General features: G+C 35.8%; 2 protein-coding genes across 3 annotated transcripts; one reads left to right on the forward strand and one right to left on the reverse strand.

The window, feature by feature from the left end:
* Positions 1 to 54: 54 nt before the first annotated feature.
* Positions 55 to 6,623, forward strand: LOC114526660 (phosphoribosylformylglycinamidine synthase-like). The gene is made up of 12 exons (XM_028548240.1): positions 55 to 991; positions 1,082 to 1,206; positions 1,547 to 1,675; positions 1,854 to 2,111; positions 2,295 to 2,525; positions 2,714 to 2,926; positions 3,023 to 3,174; positions 3,265 to 3,399; positions 3,548 to 3,778; positions 4,094 to 4,471; positions 4,712 to 5,241; positions 5,541 to 6,623. Exons 1-12 carry the CDS (start codon positions 141 to 143, stop codon positions 6,355 to 6,357), a joined length of 4,050 nt encoding a protein of 1,349 aa, XP_028404041.1. The 5' UTR covers positions 55 to 140; the 3' UTR covers positions 6,358 to 6,623.
* Positions 6,624 to 7,067: 444 nt separating this feature from the next.
* On the reverse strand, positions 7,068 to 15,987 carry LOC114526669 (glycine receptor subunit alphaZ1-like). 2 transcript variants are annotated; one of them, XM_028548250.1, is made up of 10 exons: positions 15,761 to 15,987; positions 10,507 to 10,602; positions 10,204 to 10,289; positions 9,866 to 9,933; positions 9,398 to 9,624; positions 9,038 to 9,120; positions 8,534 to 8,680; positions 7,940 to 8,298; positions 7,699 to 7,794; positions 7,068 to 7,521 (listed from the first exon to the last, which is right to left on the reverse strand). In XM_028548250.1, the coding sequence occupies exons 2-10, from the start codon at positions 10,593 to 10,595 to the stop codon at positions 7,318 to 7,320; spliced, it is 1,359 nt and encodes a 452-aa protein (XP_028404051.1). In that variant the 5' UTR covers positions 10,596 to 10,602; positions 15,761 to 15,987; the 3' UTR covers positions 7,068 to 7,317. The 2 variants fall into 2 exon arrangements, with proteins under 2 accessions (XP_028404051.1, XP_028404048.1); XM_028548247.1 differs by lacking the exon at positions 15,761 to 15,987 and adding an exon at positions 12,034 to 12,100.
* Between the last annotated feature and the right edge of the window lie 357 nt (positions 15,988 to 16,344).

Here is a 16,344-nt window from a genome sequence, read left to right on the forward strand (position 1 = left end):
GAAGCGAACTGTGCACATGCGTTGACTCGTCATTGTCTAGCGCTTTGCCTCGAGGGTCTAGAAGGAGCGCAATACTTCAGAAATTTATATCAAAAATTGAATATATTTTATGTCAAAGAAAGAAACTACAAAACGTAAATATGATAAAATATTATCGTACTCCTGGCCTGTCAGAATGTTCACATCAAGAATGTTTATCAAAGTTGAAAAAAGTATCACCACATGTGGTACGAATAGCAACTGAGACATGCTTCTGCATTGAACTCGAGAAAGGATATCAGTTGTGTAGTGCAGATGAACAAAGGCTTTTGTGGATTTTGACCCTTCCTTTTAGCGAAAAAAACATTAGCAAGAGGTCTTTTCTTCAAAACCAGTTAACACAAAAAGTTGGATGTCAGCACATTACAATTGAAGTTGGGCCAAGGTTAAATTTTTCCACTGCTTGGTCTACCAATGCAGTGTCAATCTGCCAGTCTATTGGTTTGATTCATGTAAAACGTATTGAAGAGTTCATGAGATATGTAGTCGAAGTTAACATTTGTGATGAAAGTTCAGCTGAAAATGGCTTTAATGAGGATCTTAGTGGATCACTTGCAAGGGTTCTACATGACAAAATGACACAGTGTACTTATGACCAACCTTTAGAGTGTTTCGATGTTGATATTAAACCTGATCGATGGTTTGAAGTTGATGTTCTTTCCAAAGGAAGGATTGCACTTGAACAAGTTAACCAGGACCTAGGCTTAGCATTTGATGACTGGGACTTGGATTACTACACTGCATTATTCTTAACAAATCTCAAACGAAACCCAACAAGTGTTGAATGTTTCGATCTGGCCCAATCAAACAGTGAACATTCAAGACATTGGTTTTTCAGAGGGAAGATTTTTATTGATGGAAAGGAAATTCATGAATCACTTATGGATATGGTCAAGAAAACTAGCAAACTTTCAAATGATAATAGTGTCATACGTCTAACTGATAACAGCAGGTGAGTACCGGTAGACCTCAAGAGCAGATAGGTATATAGAATAAGATCCAGCTAGAACTAAAAATATTACACTGTATTCAATTTGACCAGTGCAATAAAAGGATACAAAGTCCCAGTAATGTTCCCAGGTGACACATCACAAGCAAGTTCAGTTGAAGTTGAGGAAAGCACCAGGCATATCATATTTACTGCTGAGACTCATAATTTTCCTACAGGTAAAATGTATTTTTTACAACCCTTAATCAATGGCAGCACACAAGGATTATCATTTATTTGCTTTGTTTTAACAAACAATGTAAACTTATGAAAGATTGTGTTGTCCATTTTAATGGGTTATTTATTAACTGCCCAAACAAAATTTATTAACTGCCCAATTTATCAATTTCATAATTTTTGTTTCACTCTAATTGTCTTGAGTAAATTTGTTCAATGTTTGAATAATTTTGAAGACAAAGTGCATTGATCAAATATGGTCAGTTTACAATGTTACCAAAATATTTCTTTTGCTATATTGTACGTGCATTAACCTTTGCTTCGATCACTGTTTGTGTTTAGGTGTGGCACCTTTTCCTGGGGCCACAACAGGTACAGGTGGTCGAATACGAGATGTCCAAGCAGCAGGGACTGGTTCCAATGTTGTGGCTGGAACTGCTGGCTATTGTTTTGGAAATTTAAATATTCCAGGTTTGTTGTCAAAGCAGTGTTTCAATTCACATGTCAGCATTGTATGTCAAGTTGATGTTGCTACAGTATATTCTTTACAATGTCCACATTTTAATTTCTGCTGTCTTTATTTTAAATTGTATTTTTTTAAAATGCATGGTACCAGAATAAAGGACCACATATTTTTCTGCTGTTTCAGGTTATGACTTGCCATGGGAGGCCAATGACTGGGAGTACCCATCAAATTTTGCATCCCCTTGTGAAATTGCGATTGAAGCAAGTAATGGTGCCTCAGATTATGGGAACAAGTTTGGTGAACCTGTTTTGGCTGGTTTTTCTCGCTCTCTTGGAATGTTATGGAATAAAGAAAGAAGAGAATGGATAAAGCCCATCATGTTTAGCGGCGGCATTGGATCCATCGACTGTAGACATATATCCAAAGATCTCCCTGAAAAAGGTAACAGGTGGATACAAAATCACTCTTGATTTGTGCACTATTTTTACTATTTACTATTTATGGTAAAAGTAGCAGCCAAGAAACGTAAATTAATGTCGCGGATGGCATTTAGTTAAAATACTTATTTAACCGTTTTACGCGTTTATGAGTATTTTTATGTATATTGATGTAAAGTATTCTTAGGAATGAATGTCGTAAAGATTGGTGGTCCAATCTACCGTATCGGTGTAGGTGGAGGTTCTGCCTCATCAATTCAAGTTCAAGGAGATAATGCAAGTGAATTAGACTTTGGTGCTGTGCAAAGAGGTGATGCGGAGATGGAACAGAAATTAAACAGAGTTATCCGTGCCTGTATAGAAATGAAAGAGAATAATCCAATATGCAGTATACACGATCAAGGAGCTGGTGGAAATGGTACAATTTTTATTTTCTCAATTTATTAACATTTTAATGATTTATAAACCTTAAACCTTGATTTAAAAGCGTTACTACGAGTTATACGTGTAGTTGGCTGTTTTGAAGAGCTTGCTAATAGTACATATCTGATTCTGGCGTGTTATCAGTAAGAGGATATAATCAATGTATTTACTGCTTTTCGCCAGGTAATGTGTTGAAAGAATTAGTTGAACCAACAGGGGCGATTATCTATACTGAAGCTTTTAAACTTGGTGACCCAACGATATCAACACTTGAATTATGGGGTGCTGAATACCAGGAAAGTAATGCGTTACTGGTTAGACCGGAACACCGTGGAATACTTGAGAAGATTTGTAAGAGAGAAAAAGTCGACGTTTGTTTTGTTGGCAGTGTAACAGGTGGGAATATGTAGTAAAATATTCTTGTAGTTTTTCTACCATTTTTGTGTCAATTAGACGATGTCGATCATGATTCTTGTCAATATTTAACTGCAGGTGATGGTAAAATCGTGTTAAAAGAAAGTGCAGAAAACAATGGACATACTTCTAATGGGAATGCAAACGTTGAAGTTGAAGCTAAGAAGGCGAAGAAACGTGATCCAGTTGATATTGAACTAGATGTCGTTTTAGGCAAGATGCCGAGAAAAGTATGAAACTCCAAGCTCTTGCAGAAACAACGTTTTAGTTTCAACACTGCCGCAGAATAAAAAATTACTAAAGTTACTTTATTTTTTTAGGAATTTCAGATGAATCGCGTGAAACCAACCCTGAGGCATCCTTTGAGACTTGATCCTAAGTTAACTGTAAGAGATGCGCTTGAACGAGTACTGAGACTACCATCAGTTGCAAGTAAAAGATATCTTACAAACAAGGTGAATTTTTGTCTAAAAATTATCGACGCATATGCGGTATTTTTGATATATGATCGACACAAGACATTGAGATAAATAAACAACCGACGAATAAGATGAATAAGGTTAATTCATCTCAATGCTACCAATTTTTTTTCTCATCGGTTAGGTTGACCGTAGTGTGACCGGATTAGTAGCTCAACAACAATGTGTTGGACCGCTTCATACACCTGTCGCAGACGTTGCTGTGACGTCATTAAGTTATTTTAATACTCTTGGTGCCGCTACTGCTATTGGTGAGCAGCCAATCAAAATTCTCATTGATTCTTGTGCTGGTGCCCGGATGTGTCTTGGTGAAGCGTTGACAAATTTGATTTTCGCTCAAATTACTGAATTAAAGGTTGGTATAATAATTTTTTTGAAAATGTGTATAATTTGAAAGATATTTGCGATTGGGTATGTTTAGTGCTAAATCTTATGACTCAACCAAGAACAAAACCTGGACTCCTCACCCGAGCAACACATAAACGCCTAACGGAATGGAAAGATTTCAACCAATAGCACCAACACAAAATATATATACTACCCTCTATTATCCGTTCTGGTTTGTGGGTACATGTAAATACCGTAGTCACATGACACTCGAATAATTTGCCTTTAGTATATTAGTGCAAAATATTGAAGCTAACATTGCTATCTTCGTTTTCTACTGTAGGATGTTAAATGTAGCGCGAACTGGATGTGGCCGGCTAAACTCCCTGGTGAAGGAGTTACCTTGTATGATGCTTGTCGTTCTGTATGTGATGCAATGACGTCATTAGGTGTTGCGATTGATGGCGGTAAAGATTCTCTGAGTATGGCGGCGAGGGTTGGTGACGAGACAGTAAAAGCCCCCGGGTCACTTGTAGTGTCTGTATATGCTCCTTGTCCTGATATTACTGCTACTGTAACACCTGATCTGAAAATTTTTGATGGTAAAGGATCAATACTTTATGTGAAGTTAGATAAAGAATATTGCCGACTAGGAGGAAGTGCATTGGCTCAAGTCTTCAACCAAGTTGGAGATGTATCTCCTGATTTAGATAATCCCGAGGTATTATATTAAACAAATATTGATTTCCCTCAATTGTTAAATTAATCGGACAGCACTGTATGTTATGCCGTATGTTGTACACACTCTTGATAAGCCAATCCTGTGACTAACTGTGGATTCATCCAACTGGATTCGATTGCCACGTCGCTGTGGCTATCACATTTTCTAATAATTGTTTTATATGTAACACGATATATAAACTTTCTTTAGTTTTGTTAGAACTATCGATTTTTTATATAGATGCTTTCGAAATGTTTTGCTATTACACAAGATCTGCTGTCCAAACGAATGATATCATCTGGTCATGACGTCAGTGATGGTGGTTTAATAACCACGCTGCTTGAAATGGCCTTTGCTGCAAACTGTGGACTTTCAATCGACATTAAATCAAGCGACACAGTCGGAGGTAACGAAGCTAAGAATATCCCGCTGAATCTCCTGTTTGCAGAGGAACTGGGCATTGTGCTGGAAGTTTTGGACGAGAATGTCAACGCTGTTTGTAAAGCATACACAAAAGCTGGTATCATCTGTAACAAGATTGGTCATACGAGCACATTTGGTCAAGATGGGATAATTATGGTCTCGATTGATGACGTTGTTGTTCTGGAAGATAAAATGACGTCATTACGAGATGTCTGGGAGGCCACAAGTTTTCAACTGGCGCGATTACAATCCAATGCCAAATGTGTGATTAGCGAAGAATCCATTCTCAGTACTAGAAAAACGCCTCCATATAGTTTGTCTTTTACACCCTCCAAGAAAACTCCAGGGTCAGTGCTGCTTTTTTTTACCTTACTGTATGTTGTATGTAGGTCTAAACCAATGTTAGCAATCGTTATATGATATTTTATGCACTGATAGTTCATGCACTGAAAAACCGAACGATATAGATACAGCAAATACAGGAATTATGTAGAAAATACCATAGGCACTGTACCTTTAAACAGTGTTGAAATATTTTTTATATATTTTAAACTGGTTTTAAAATAAGTTGCTTTTCTTTTATAGCAGATGCAAGTACGCAATTGACTATTTTCATGTAATATTTCTTGTTTTGCTATCCTTTTAGAGGTGATGATGTGAAACGACCAAAAGTTGCTGTTATTCGTGAAGAAGGTAGCAATGGTGATCGCGAGATGAGTGCAAGTTTGCTCCAAGTTGGATTCGAAGTTTGGGATGTCAACATGCAGGATATTTCTACTGGTCAGATAACCTTAGATAAATTTCGAGGCATCGTGTTTGTCGGTGGTTTCAGTTTTGCCGATGTTTTAGGCTCTGCCAAAGGCTGGGCTGCAGTTTCACTTTTCAACGAGGCATGTCAAAAAGAATTTCATGCATTTCTCGCTCGAGAAGATACGTTTAGTCTTGGTGTTTGCAATGGTTGCCAGTTGATGAGTTTGCTTGGCTGGGTTGGTAAAGATTCGACAACAGCGGAAAATGATTACCAACAAGGTGTTTGTTTCACTCATAATGAGTCCGAGTCTTTTGAATCCCGCTTCGTGACTGTAAGCATTCAAAAAAGCGACGCCATCATGCTTCGTGACATGGAAGGTTCAACATTGGGTGTATGGGTATCACATGGCGAAGGTAGAGCTCAATTTAAAAATGAAAAAATTATGAAAGATGTGCTCGATCGTAACCTGGCTCCTATTCGTTATGTCGACGATGATGGCGTAATTACCATGAAATACCCTTTGAATCCAAATGGTTCCCCTGATGGTATTGCTGCTTTATGTTCAGATGACGGTCGCCATATTGCCATGATGCCACATCCAGAGCGGTGTACTCAGTTGTGGCAATGGCCTTGGATGCCCGAAGAATGGAAACGTTTGGATTGTTCTCCGTGGTTAAAGATGTTTCAAAATGCATTTGATTGGTGCAATTAATGTACTATTATATAATATTTGTATGAACTATGTAGTATAGGTTGGTGACTAAAACTACTAGTCTAGCAGTGGATTTTGCTTTCGTTTGTTCAAAATATTTAAGATAACTCGCGATGAAGCGAGATGCTTACATAGGCTGTTGTTCTAAACGTATGGACTAATGTTCTTTAGTTGTGGTATTTTCTATACGATGTAGATGAAAAATACACTCTCGTTCAATCGAACCAGATTTTTGTCTACTTGAAAAGCTCTGGGTGCAAGTTGTGACTGTGACATCATGTGACATGAAGATGAGGTAAAAATAATTTAATTTAATAAATTTATTTGGATCTATATTTACATAATTTTCGAACAAGATCAGATCACTTAAATTAGAGCAAAATTGCAACTACGAGATTTTAAACTGAAGTAACAGGACATTGTGGTTGTTATTTTCAATAACTTTCTTTCAACGATCTCAAACAAATGTCAATCTATCGCCGACTTTTAGCGACCTACCTAAGCACTAAACGTAACGAACTACGACAAAATACGGTGAACTATGATACATGCAAGCGAGCATGGACAGGACAGAAAAAATCTGAAATTCCTCTTCTCGTAAGCCTCGTTCCTGTTTCATATACCATAATCTCTACTCTGGCGTCGAAATTGTCTTTCAGGAGAGTTCTACAAAAAGATATTTCTCAACAATACTTTGCTGTCTATTCATATTTTTTAAAGTATTATAACTATTTTATATATTAACTATATATAAATATAAGTAACTCAAGCCTTAATCTTCCCTTCTTTATTTAAAACCATGTTTATATTATTTTCGTCATTAAAAATACTACGATCTTGACGTCTGACGGTTTGAACGTTGTCGGTTCTTTTTAATATCATGGCCCTGCTAATTGCTTTAGCACGTAACTTCACTCTTGGCGAACTTTCTCCAGTAACTTTCAAACGGTCTTCAGTGAATTATAGCCAAACAAAAATACTCCAGTATAAAATATTGAATAGAACAAACAGCACGAGATATACCACCCTTGCAAATCTATCAATGTTTACTGGATTGGTAACAATCATGGGATAATTGTCTTTGCTAGCGAGTTTTGTTATGCCATTCTTATCAGTACGACTGTTATACTGTCGTCGCGACTTTCGCAGTAAGTAGCTTCCTCCCTGTAGACAAAAGAAAAGGTTTCAGAACCAAAAGCAATGTGGTTATCTCCGCAGGATGCAATCACTGACAGTTGGGTGTACATTCGAATTCAGGTTTTAAGAATATTTTATTTAAACGAAGACAGGGTGTTTAAAGTGGTATTTGTTTCAGTTTTTAAACTGTAACATTGAACTTACATTTCTTATTAAGCCACCATTGGGTCTTTGGTTGTTTTCCTCTCTGGAGTCTAACCAATCAACTTCCGGCTTATCTTGATAGTACGAACCAGTTTCCTAAAGAAACACGCTTTTTAATCATTTTGAACTCAGATCAAAGGTTATGAGCGCACCGTTTGGAGTTTTGTAAAAGGCTAAACTCCTCCCATGCATGATAAGCTAATGCATTTCTAACATGAAAAAGTATATTTCTTTATCTTACCACATCCCCTTCAGATTTACTTCGACCCAGGTAGTGTTTAGTCTTTACGTAACAAATACTAACAAGTGTATATTCCAACATAGCACCAAATACAAACAACAAGCATATGAGTAGGTACCAATCAATTGCTTTGACGTAACTAACACGTGGCAACCCGGCACGTGCACTTCCACTTATGGTTACCATGGTTAAAGCTGTCGTGATACCGAGGGCAACCCGTGCTGGCACCGAGTCGGGAGGAATCCAAAATGATATCCAACTCAGAGCAACGATGATACACGATGGGATGTATGTTTCGATGATAAAAAATCCGACTCGACGTTTCATGTTGAATTTCACTTTCAATGATGAGAACATGCCTGTAAACAGGTCAAAAAAATATTAATGATAGCATCCTGTATTGAATCAGGTAAAGACAGTGAAGAAGTAACGGAAGACGGTGAAACTCTCCATCATTTGAATTACAGACACTATTTGTTTAGCGAAACATGGCAAGGTGAGGGCATATGTTGTCCGTTTTTGATCAATGTTTGTTGACTTGACTGGCTTTGTTTCTTGGTGGTTGAGCATTCAGTCGTGGGCGATTTCACTTACCAGCATTATACGAGTTATTTTTCTCAGTTAAAACAAGTGTAGTCATTTCATATTGAAGAAAGCTAAGATCGCTTGGTATAACGACTGCTGAGGTATTATCATTTCTGTTATTCCAGAAGTACACTGCATCTTCAACCTTGTAGCCGTCTAAATAATTATGCATGTTAAAAAAGGGATATCTGTAACATTACACTATTGTGAAGCTATGCTGAATCTGCATGTCTACCACGAAGGGTGTCTAAACTAAATCTCCATGGAACATGCATACATGTGGAGAGCTAATTTATCGAGTCGTTAGCTGTTTTCCATCATTCCTTTAACTATAGTTATGCTTTATGCTGCCAGGGCGAAATTACAGGGAATGAAGGAAACTATGCCTAAAATTTCATATTTTCATATTAAAATAAGCGTTAAAATAATCCCTATGTCAAACGAAATCAGTCAGGCACAGCTATTAGCTTTATGGCTCAGTCTGAACTATGGGGATGTGGTTGCCATACTTACAACTTTCTAAATTCAATGCACATGTTTGATGATCGTGTGGATAACGATGAAAGCGTAGTTGACAGGATGTAGTCACCGTTACTCTAAAATATATAGAATGATAATAAACATTGAAACTCGGGAGTCGGGATAAAATTGTTGAATATATTCATGACATTTAAACGTGTGCTCAATTCATTTCAATTCTTTCTATATTAAGAAAACTTTTTCAGGTAATTGCACTGATGAAGGCCCGGGTTAACGAACCTATTGCAGTATTAAATACTTACGTGGTGTACCTACAAGCTAATTAACTTTTTTGATTATATATTCGCATATATATATTTAAAAATATTATTAACACGGTTTATTTGCCCTCACCTCATACTAAAGAATATTGAGCCATTTTGACTTATTTGTAGTAGATAATTATCTGTGGTTACGTCATGAAAATACGCCTTTTTGCTACCGATAAAATATGTACTGGGAATCCAGATTTCTTTCCAAATTTCGCTAGTTAAAGTTAGCATTTGGTCCTTGTTGTCTGCATGAAACCTCAGACGTTCGTCAGTCCAATATTGTCGGAGGTAGAAATCGACAGTAAAATCCTCAGATTAGAAAGAAAAAAATATGCAAATAACAGATATAGAACTACTGTATGTCAAGAATGGTTATGATATTATGAATGAATGAAATTCTTATTACTGACGAAAGCTGTCAGTCTATGTCTTGGCCTATGAGGTGTATATGTATACATGTATGCATGCATGATAGAAATGATAGATTAAATATATCGTTATATTTTATACGGTATTCTGCTTTTACATTGTAAATCAAAAGGATATTTACCATGTTAGCTTCTTCTATCGTCCAGAAGTTTGCTATAAGAATGTCCACCTTAACAACTGTTGGTTTCTCTAAATGCAAAATGTATTAAAGATGGCGTTTTCGTTATAGTATATGGATCGAAACACGGCTAAAGAAATATTTTTCAGTTACGGCCCATAATATTCGGCATAGAATAATCATAGAAAGATTATAGAATAAGTAAAGAAACATGCACGAACACGCATGATGCACTCAACTATCGTTAAATGCTGTGGTGGAATGTGTTATATTTTTTGTGTTATCTAAGATTTCTGTGATTCGAGGGACATTTCAAAATATTAAGTCGAAAATTTACGTACCAAAAATTCCTGGTCTAATTCTTTTATCATATTTACGAAGTAGTTCATTAAGACATGTTGTTGCATTCATGTTAGCACCAGTTTTTCTAAAACACAAGAACATTACATTACACAAACAAGTGGGCGTCCCCTCCCCTTCCGTTCCGTTCTATGTACAGACTAGCACAGTATCGAGTTTAAATGCATTAAAAACGGTCGCGGGGAGCATTTTATACCCACGGAAAAGAATTTTATGACTGAAACTTCACGATGTTGATGTAAATAAGATAAATTTCAGTGATCATGCATGTATGATAATTTTACCTTAAATCACATTTACACATTCCAGGATGCACGAAATATAACAACCATAGCATTTTCAACCACATTATTAGTTTTCCAACAACTGCCATTGCTTTCCTAGGAAGAAATACATTCAAACATTAAGTGACTTAGTGACTTGGACTATATACACAGCCAGATAGATCTTGCAATGCAGGATCATTTAGGAATTAAGATAACGGGGAAAATCTATACAAGTTTTCAAATTATTGCATACAAGAAATAAGATTACAAATATAGCTATAATATAACAAAGCACTTGACAGGTATATAGTACACATAATAAATCCAAGCTGAATCATATAAAATATGCTCCATAAATTAATGCTGGCGAAACTCAGTATTTAATAAATTACCATTCTGATAGTAAAAGCCAAATTTTGTTCAACATGCATGATGAGGGAATATTATTTCGTTATTTTTACTACAGACTGAGTCACGTCATTAATATGTATACTGACTGAAATATTGTGTTTCGACAAGAGCAGCGGTATAGAGCTATAAGCTTGTCTTTGATATCTTTTCCCATTTTCTCGTTCTTGAATTTGAAAAAGAGCAGACGTTTCAATACCTGTGGTTTAAAAACGTAGCCATTATGCATGCACTCCAATAATGGTTGTTTTGCGAGCAGAATGAGCCGTGCAAATTCTAGGTTCATTTTTTTCTAGAACATTTTTATTTCTAAAACAAGCCAAAAAGGCCTCAGTTTAATTTCACAAAAATTTCACATGCATGAAATTTCATTTGCAATGAACGAGCTGGCCCTGGTTTGTTCCCTTCTCTAAACCACAATCTAAACCAATGGTCTCCATGCTATGTCCAGAATTGCCATGCACGCAAGCATGCATGATCAAGAAAATGACTCGAGCAATCATTATTTTTAGCAATTCTTGATGCCTAATAAAATATTTAAATTTCAGTAGACGTCAGTGCATGGCGACACTCATAAATAATCCACTTTAGTTAATTGTTCAACAAGAACTTATCCGTATTTCCTTCTATTTATATATATATATATATGTCTTATATTTTTTCTGTGATTTGCCTACAACACGATTTATGACTGATATTATATATACACAATTATACTTGGTATCAGTTATCGTCCTCTATACGCTTATACTGACAAAATGACTGTATAGACATATTATATGTAAGGCATTATAAGCCTGCTTTTCATACTGATCCGCGTTTTTGTATAGCGAGGCACGCCCGATGCTTGAGCATGCATAGAAAATATTAAGTCCTTTAAATTTCAATGTTTTGCAGAATGGATATGATGTATATGGATTATCGTATTTTTCATAGCCTATATAGATATATAGCATGTACGTATTGGTACAAAACCTGAAACTCCAATTGAAGTTCTAACAAATACTGCAAACTATAATGAAGCAGGCGTTTTGGTGTTTAAATCAACATTCGACTAGAAGCTCAAAAGAGAGGTATAACTGGTCTTATCAAAGAAAATAACAAATAAGTAAATAGATATAGTGTCGCCATATTTACCGTTTCTTCTCGGCGAGCCTTTTATGTTGTTTTGACTCCATGTCCGATTTTTTCCAAAAAAACGTTAATTTTATATGTATCGAGTTATGGAGCCTATATAATATTCCTCAACTCTTCAAGCCTGCATATGGGTTTGAAGATTGACTTAAGATACTGATATGTTGGCTGTATATACTCTTACTTATACCAACTCGTTGGGTAGTTCAAATTCAACAGTTCTATATATATTCACTTCTAGCTGCATCTGTAGCCAAAATATAATCCTTTATTCATTTTTATTGATCCATATAAACCAATCAATAGCTACATAAAGTCACAGTGCGACTGAGCATGAAATAACTTCACGCTGATTAAACTGAATTGTTAGAATAAACATATAGGAATATCTTTTGAATTGGATTGGCTGACAGAGTTAAAAATTTGTGCCGACATTTGCAATAACAGTGCAACGACCTCATATCTATAATATATCTACTACGTGAACCAATCAAATTTAAGCTAGGTTATGGACATACTGGGCCTCTTTATGCAAAAACAAATTAATACAGTGTTAGTTGTTAAAATTAAAACTCTAGTTATATACGATTTAAATGACGATTTATAAATATTTTATAAAACGAGAAATTAATTTAATTTTTGTCATCCAGTTTTAAGCTATATAGCTATAAATATATTGTCATGCAGTTGCACGGCTGCGTATATTGACCGACAAAGAGTGTAAATATAGTTGTGACTCAGACAGAGTCTGTATAAATGTCTCCATTCTCGTATCATTCCATTGATGACTTGCCTCATGTACTATTTCTTCATGCATGCATGCATGGTAACATCGAAAGATTATACCAAGCCTATAATTTTGTCCATCAAACTATTTTCCACTATACATAGTTAACCTTAAATTGGATGATTTTTTTAGAGAGAAGTATAACATCATGTGCAGGGCCGTAGGCTCTCACTCTCGCAGTAGGGGGGGGGAGAAGGATGCAATGCAAGGAGGGGCAGGTGCTATCGGTTCTATATATAGTATCGTCATAATCTTGAGAATAAAACGAAAATATTTTACAAGAATAAAGACATGGTGCACACATTCTCCAAAAATACTACCAGGGTTTCTTAATCGATCTACTGAATGCCAATTCTCAGTCGATATCTTGAGATCCTCAAATGTACATATGTCCGTGGATGGACTTGCAAAGAGCCTCATATTCTGTGTATGTTCATGCATCACCTTAGCAACAGTCGAACAGAATCTTCCTGTGAAGGAATGATATCGTATAACCGAGGTCGTCGCCAAAATACAATGATCATTCTTGATTCTCCATCAAATTTGCATGTAGTGGTTTTAACAATTTCCAGACTGTTTAGCGAGGATTGGGACTCGTGTGTCTCAACTCGATTATGTTAATTAATACATGCGAATTATGACAGCTGAACCTTCAGGAACAGTAATGGGATTGTGTAGACAAAATATTGCGGCATAACTCTGCGGTATTAACAAATAATTAACGAGCTTTGCCTGGCCAGGGAATTAATTGACAATATCAACCTGCGTTATATGTTTGGAATTAAAGAAGTGAGGTTAAAGATGAATGGAATTAATAAATCTTATTTCTTGAATATCCATATTGTATGATGATATTCAACAATTCCCTCTTTCCCTATTTTCCCTGCTTGTATAAAAGGCCAGAGGACAGCTGTTCCGATAACCCTGGTAAAGTACTTCCATTGCATGGATGTCAAGGATGTGATCATGTGAAATCTTCCGCCGATTGATTGCATGCATGGATGGACCCTTTTTTGCCGCGGTAACGCTTATTGGAGACACTCTACTTTAACAATGAAATATCCGACGCTCTGTTCAAATGTAAAAAAAAATTAAACCCTCGACCTAAGTAAACTTAAAGTCGCATAATTAAAAGAGCGTGTTTTTATGGTTTAAACAGGCGTGGAGCTATCTCATGTCATTCTAAAAGCGGGTGTTTCCCACTTGATTGAGCAAAAATAGTCCTAAATGGAAGGAAGTCTCATATTGATTGTTAATCACAACCATGCAAGGAAAGCGATTTTTCTTTGTTTTTTCTTTGACGATTACTGGAAATTTTTTCCAAAAATTATGGAAATGATATGGATGCTAGTTGGAATTAGTATAGGAAGTTTATAATAACCATTGCCGTTTCCATACAATGGACATAGTATACGTGTGGAACAATAGCATATCTCCATAGTATGGATTTTGAAAAAAATTCCGTTTTGCCGGCATGAAGTTCTATTGTTGCTATAGAAAGGATTATCAAGGAAGATATTCTGCTTCCCTGCTCACAACCCGTGGGAGAAATTTCATAATTTATACATGCAAGACGGCAACAGATAACGCTAGTGATATAATTAAGCTAATGAGTGTAGGGGGAACGACAAATTACATTAACATCACTCAGTGTCGATTATTTGTAACAGCAATGATAAACGTTCCTCCGTGCCAGCGTGCATACATTCAGAAGTCATACTTTTGGTCTTGCATTTAATACCGAGTCGTTCTCCATACTGTAAAACTGGGCAAAATCTTTGAAATTTATCTGAGGTGTCTATTATAGTTATTTAGTGTTCTACCAAATGACCGGACCAAAAGAATTTAGCATACTTCAATGCCAATTAAAAAGAATTTTTGTGAAGTAAAACTCTCAAACCCGTGATAGCTATATATTTTTGAGAGCGTGCCTATGACAGTAAATGTATTTTGTCTTGATTTCAGCTCATAGATTTCAACCCATGACTGATATATATGTATATATTGTACACTATATGTTCCAATACCACCACTATAGTGCACGTCTAGGTTCTAATTAGATACATTTAGCGGTTAATTCAACAGGAAAAGACACGAAATTGAGACAGTAATGCATGATATTGTATCAATTAATTTCCCCCGTCATGCAAAGTTTCCTAAAATGACACAGGCGTACATTATACCTATTAGTATAGTGTGACTGAATTCATAAGTAGCATTCTAAATCATGGATATTATATGACATACATGCATGAAGACATGGATCGTTGAAGCTTTGCAGCGCAGTGAGACAGAACAAACAATAATTCAGTTCTGTTACAGTCAAGTTTGTTATAAAGATTAATACAATAATCATATTCTTCATTATCTATGCAGCATCGGGTTGTACAGTACATATTCTGAACTTATAATGCAAAACTTTCAATGCCGCATGTCACAGCAGTTTTTACTATATATTGGCCGTGTTTGGTAGGATTAATACACATGTAATATATACACTGAAATACATACAAAGCCTATATAATCGGAAAGAAGATAGTGATAATGTTTGTTCGCTATAGTGTTTATAATCTTTTAACTGTGCTATTTAAGGTTATCAGCCAAAACATGTAGTATTAAGCATTTTTAGTAAACACTTGAAAAATGGTATATAGCGTTTTGTATGTTCATGCCTTTTTTGTCTATGTCTACGACATTTGGACCTAATTTTCACGTTTTGCTAAAACAGGAATAGATAAAAGAATTTGACTTTGTGATAATTCAACAAACTGGTTTGTGTATTGAATAAGGTTAATTGATATGAAATTTATAGTATTTTTAATCCATTTATACATCTCCTAATATGGAACATATCTAACTTATGAGATTGAATATTTTTTTGCCATGCATTTGGTTTCAAAAAGTTGAACTTGTACAACATTGGCAGTCGTATTCTCAACTCACCTTGTCTTGAAAACTCTGCTCTGCCTGACTCAATACAGCTCCCTGGCACATGAGAAGAACTTTCACCGCAATTCCGCAACGAACTGTTACTTCTCAGAATGAACGATTAAGAAATTCTTTTATTTGCGTATCATGCACGTTTGGAGTAACCTACGATAGCTTTTGCTCTTACTTTGACTTGAAATTATTCAACGTTGTCTGGGATATACCAGTCTTTGCATAGTTACCAAGTACAATGAGTGGAATTTGTCACATATATTTAGCCATGCTATACATGTTTATTTTCGCTAACTAAATCTGACATCAATTATGGATAACTCTGAGCTTAATTAAACGGGTCAGAACACAGCAAGAATCTAATTGCATCAAACGAAAACGAAGAAATGTTGAGATTTTTTATGTTCTTGTTTTCGTTTTTAGACAAATTAAAGTTTATCAAATGAAAGCTCAATTTTTAGTTGTTTTCTTGGGTCAATTTGACTGCTGTTAGAACGTGAGTTGATACTGTGGACTTACAGCTCCGTTACCACATTTATTAATAAGGGAGTACATGGTAGGTAAGACGTATTAAAAATGAAAAATGT

This window comes from Dendronephthya gigantea, unplaced genomic scaffold, assembly GCF_004324835.1.
Source record: "Dendronephthya gigantea isolate DGI-Jeju-01 unplaced genomic scaffold, DenGig_1.0 000001F, whole genome shotgun sequence".
NCBI lineage: Eukaryota > Metazoa > Cnidaria > Anthozoa > Malacalcyonacea > Nephtheidae > Dendronephthya > Dendronephthya gigantea.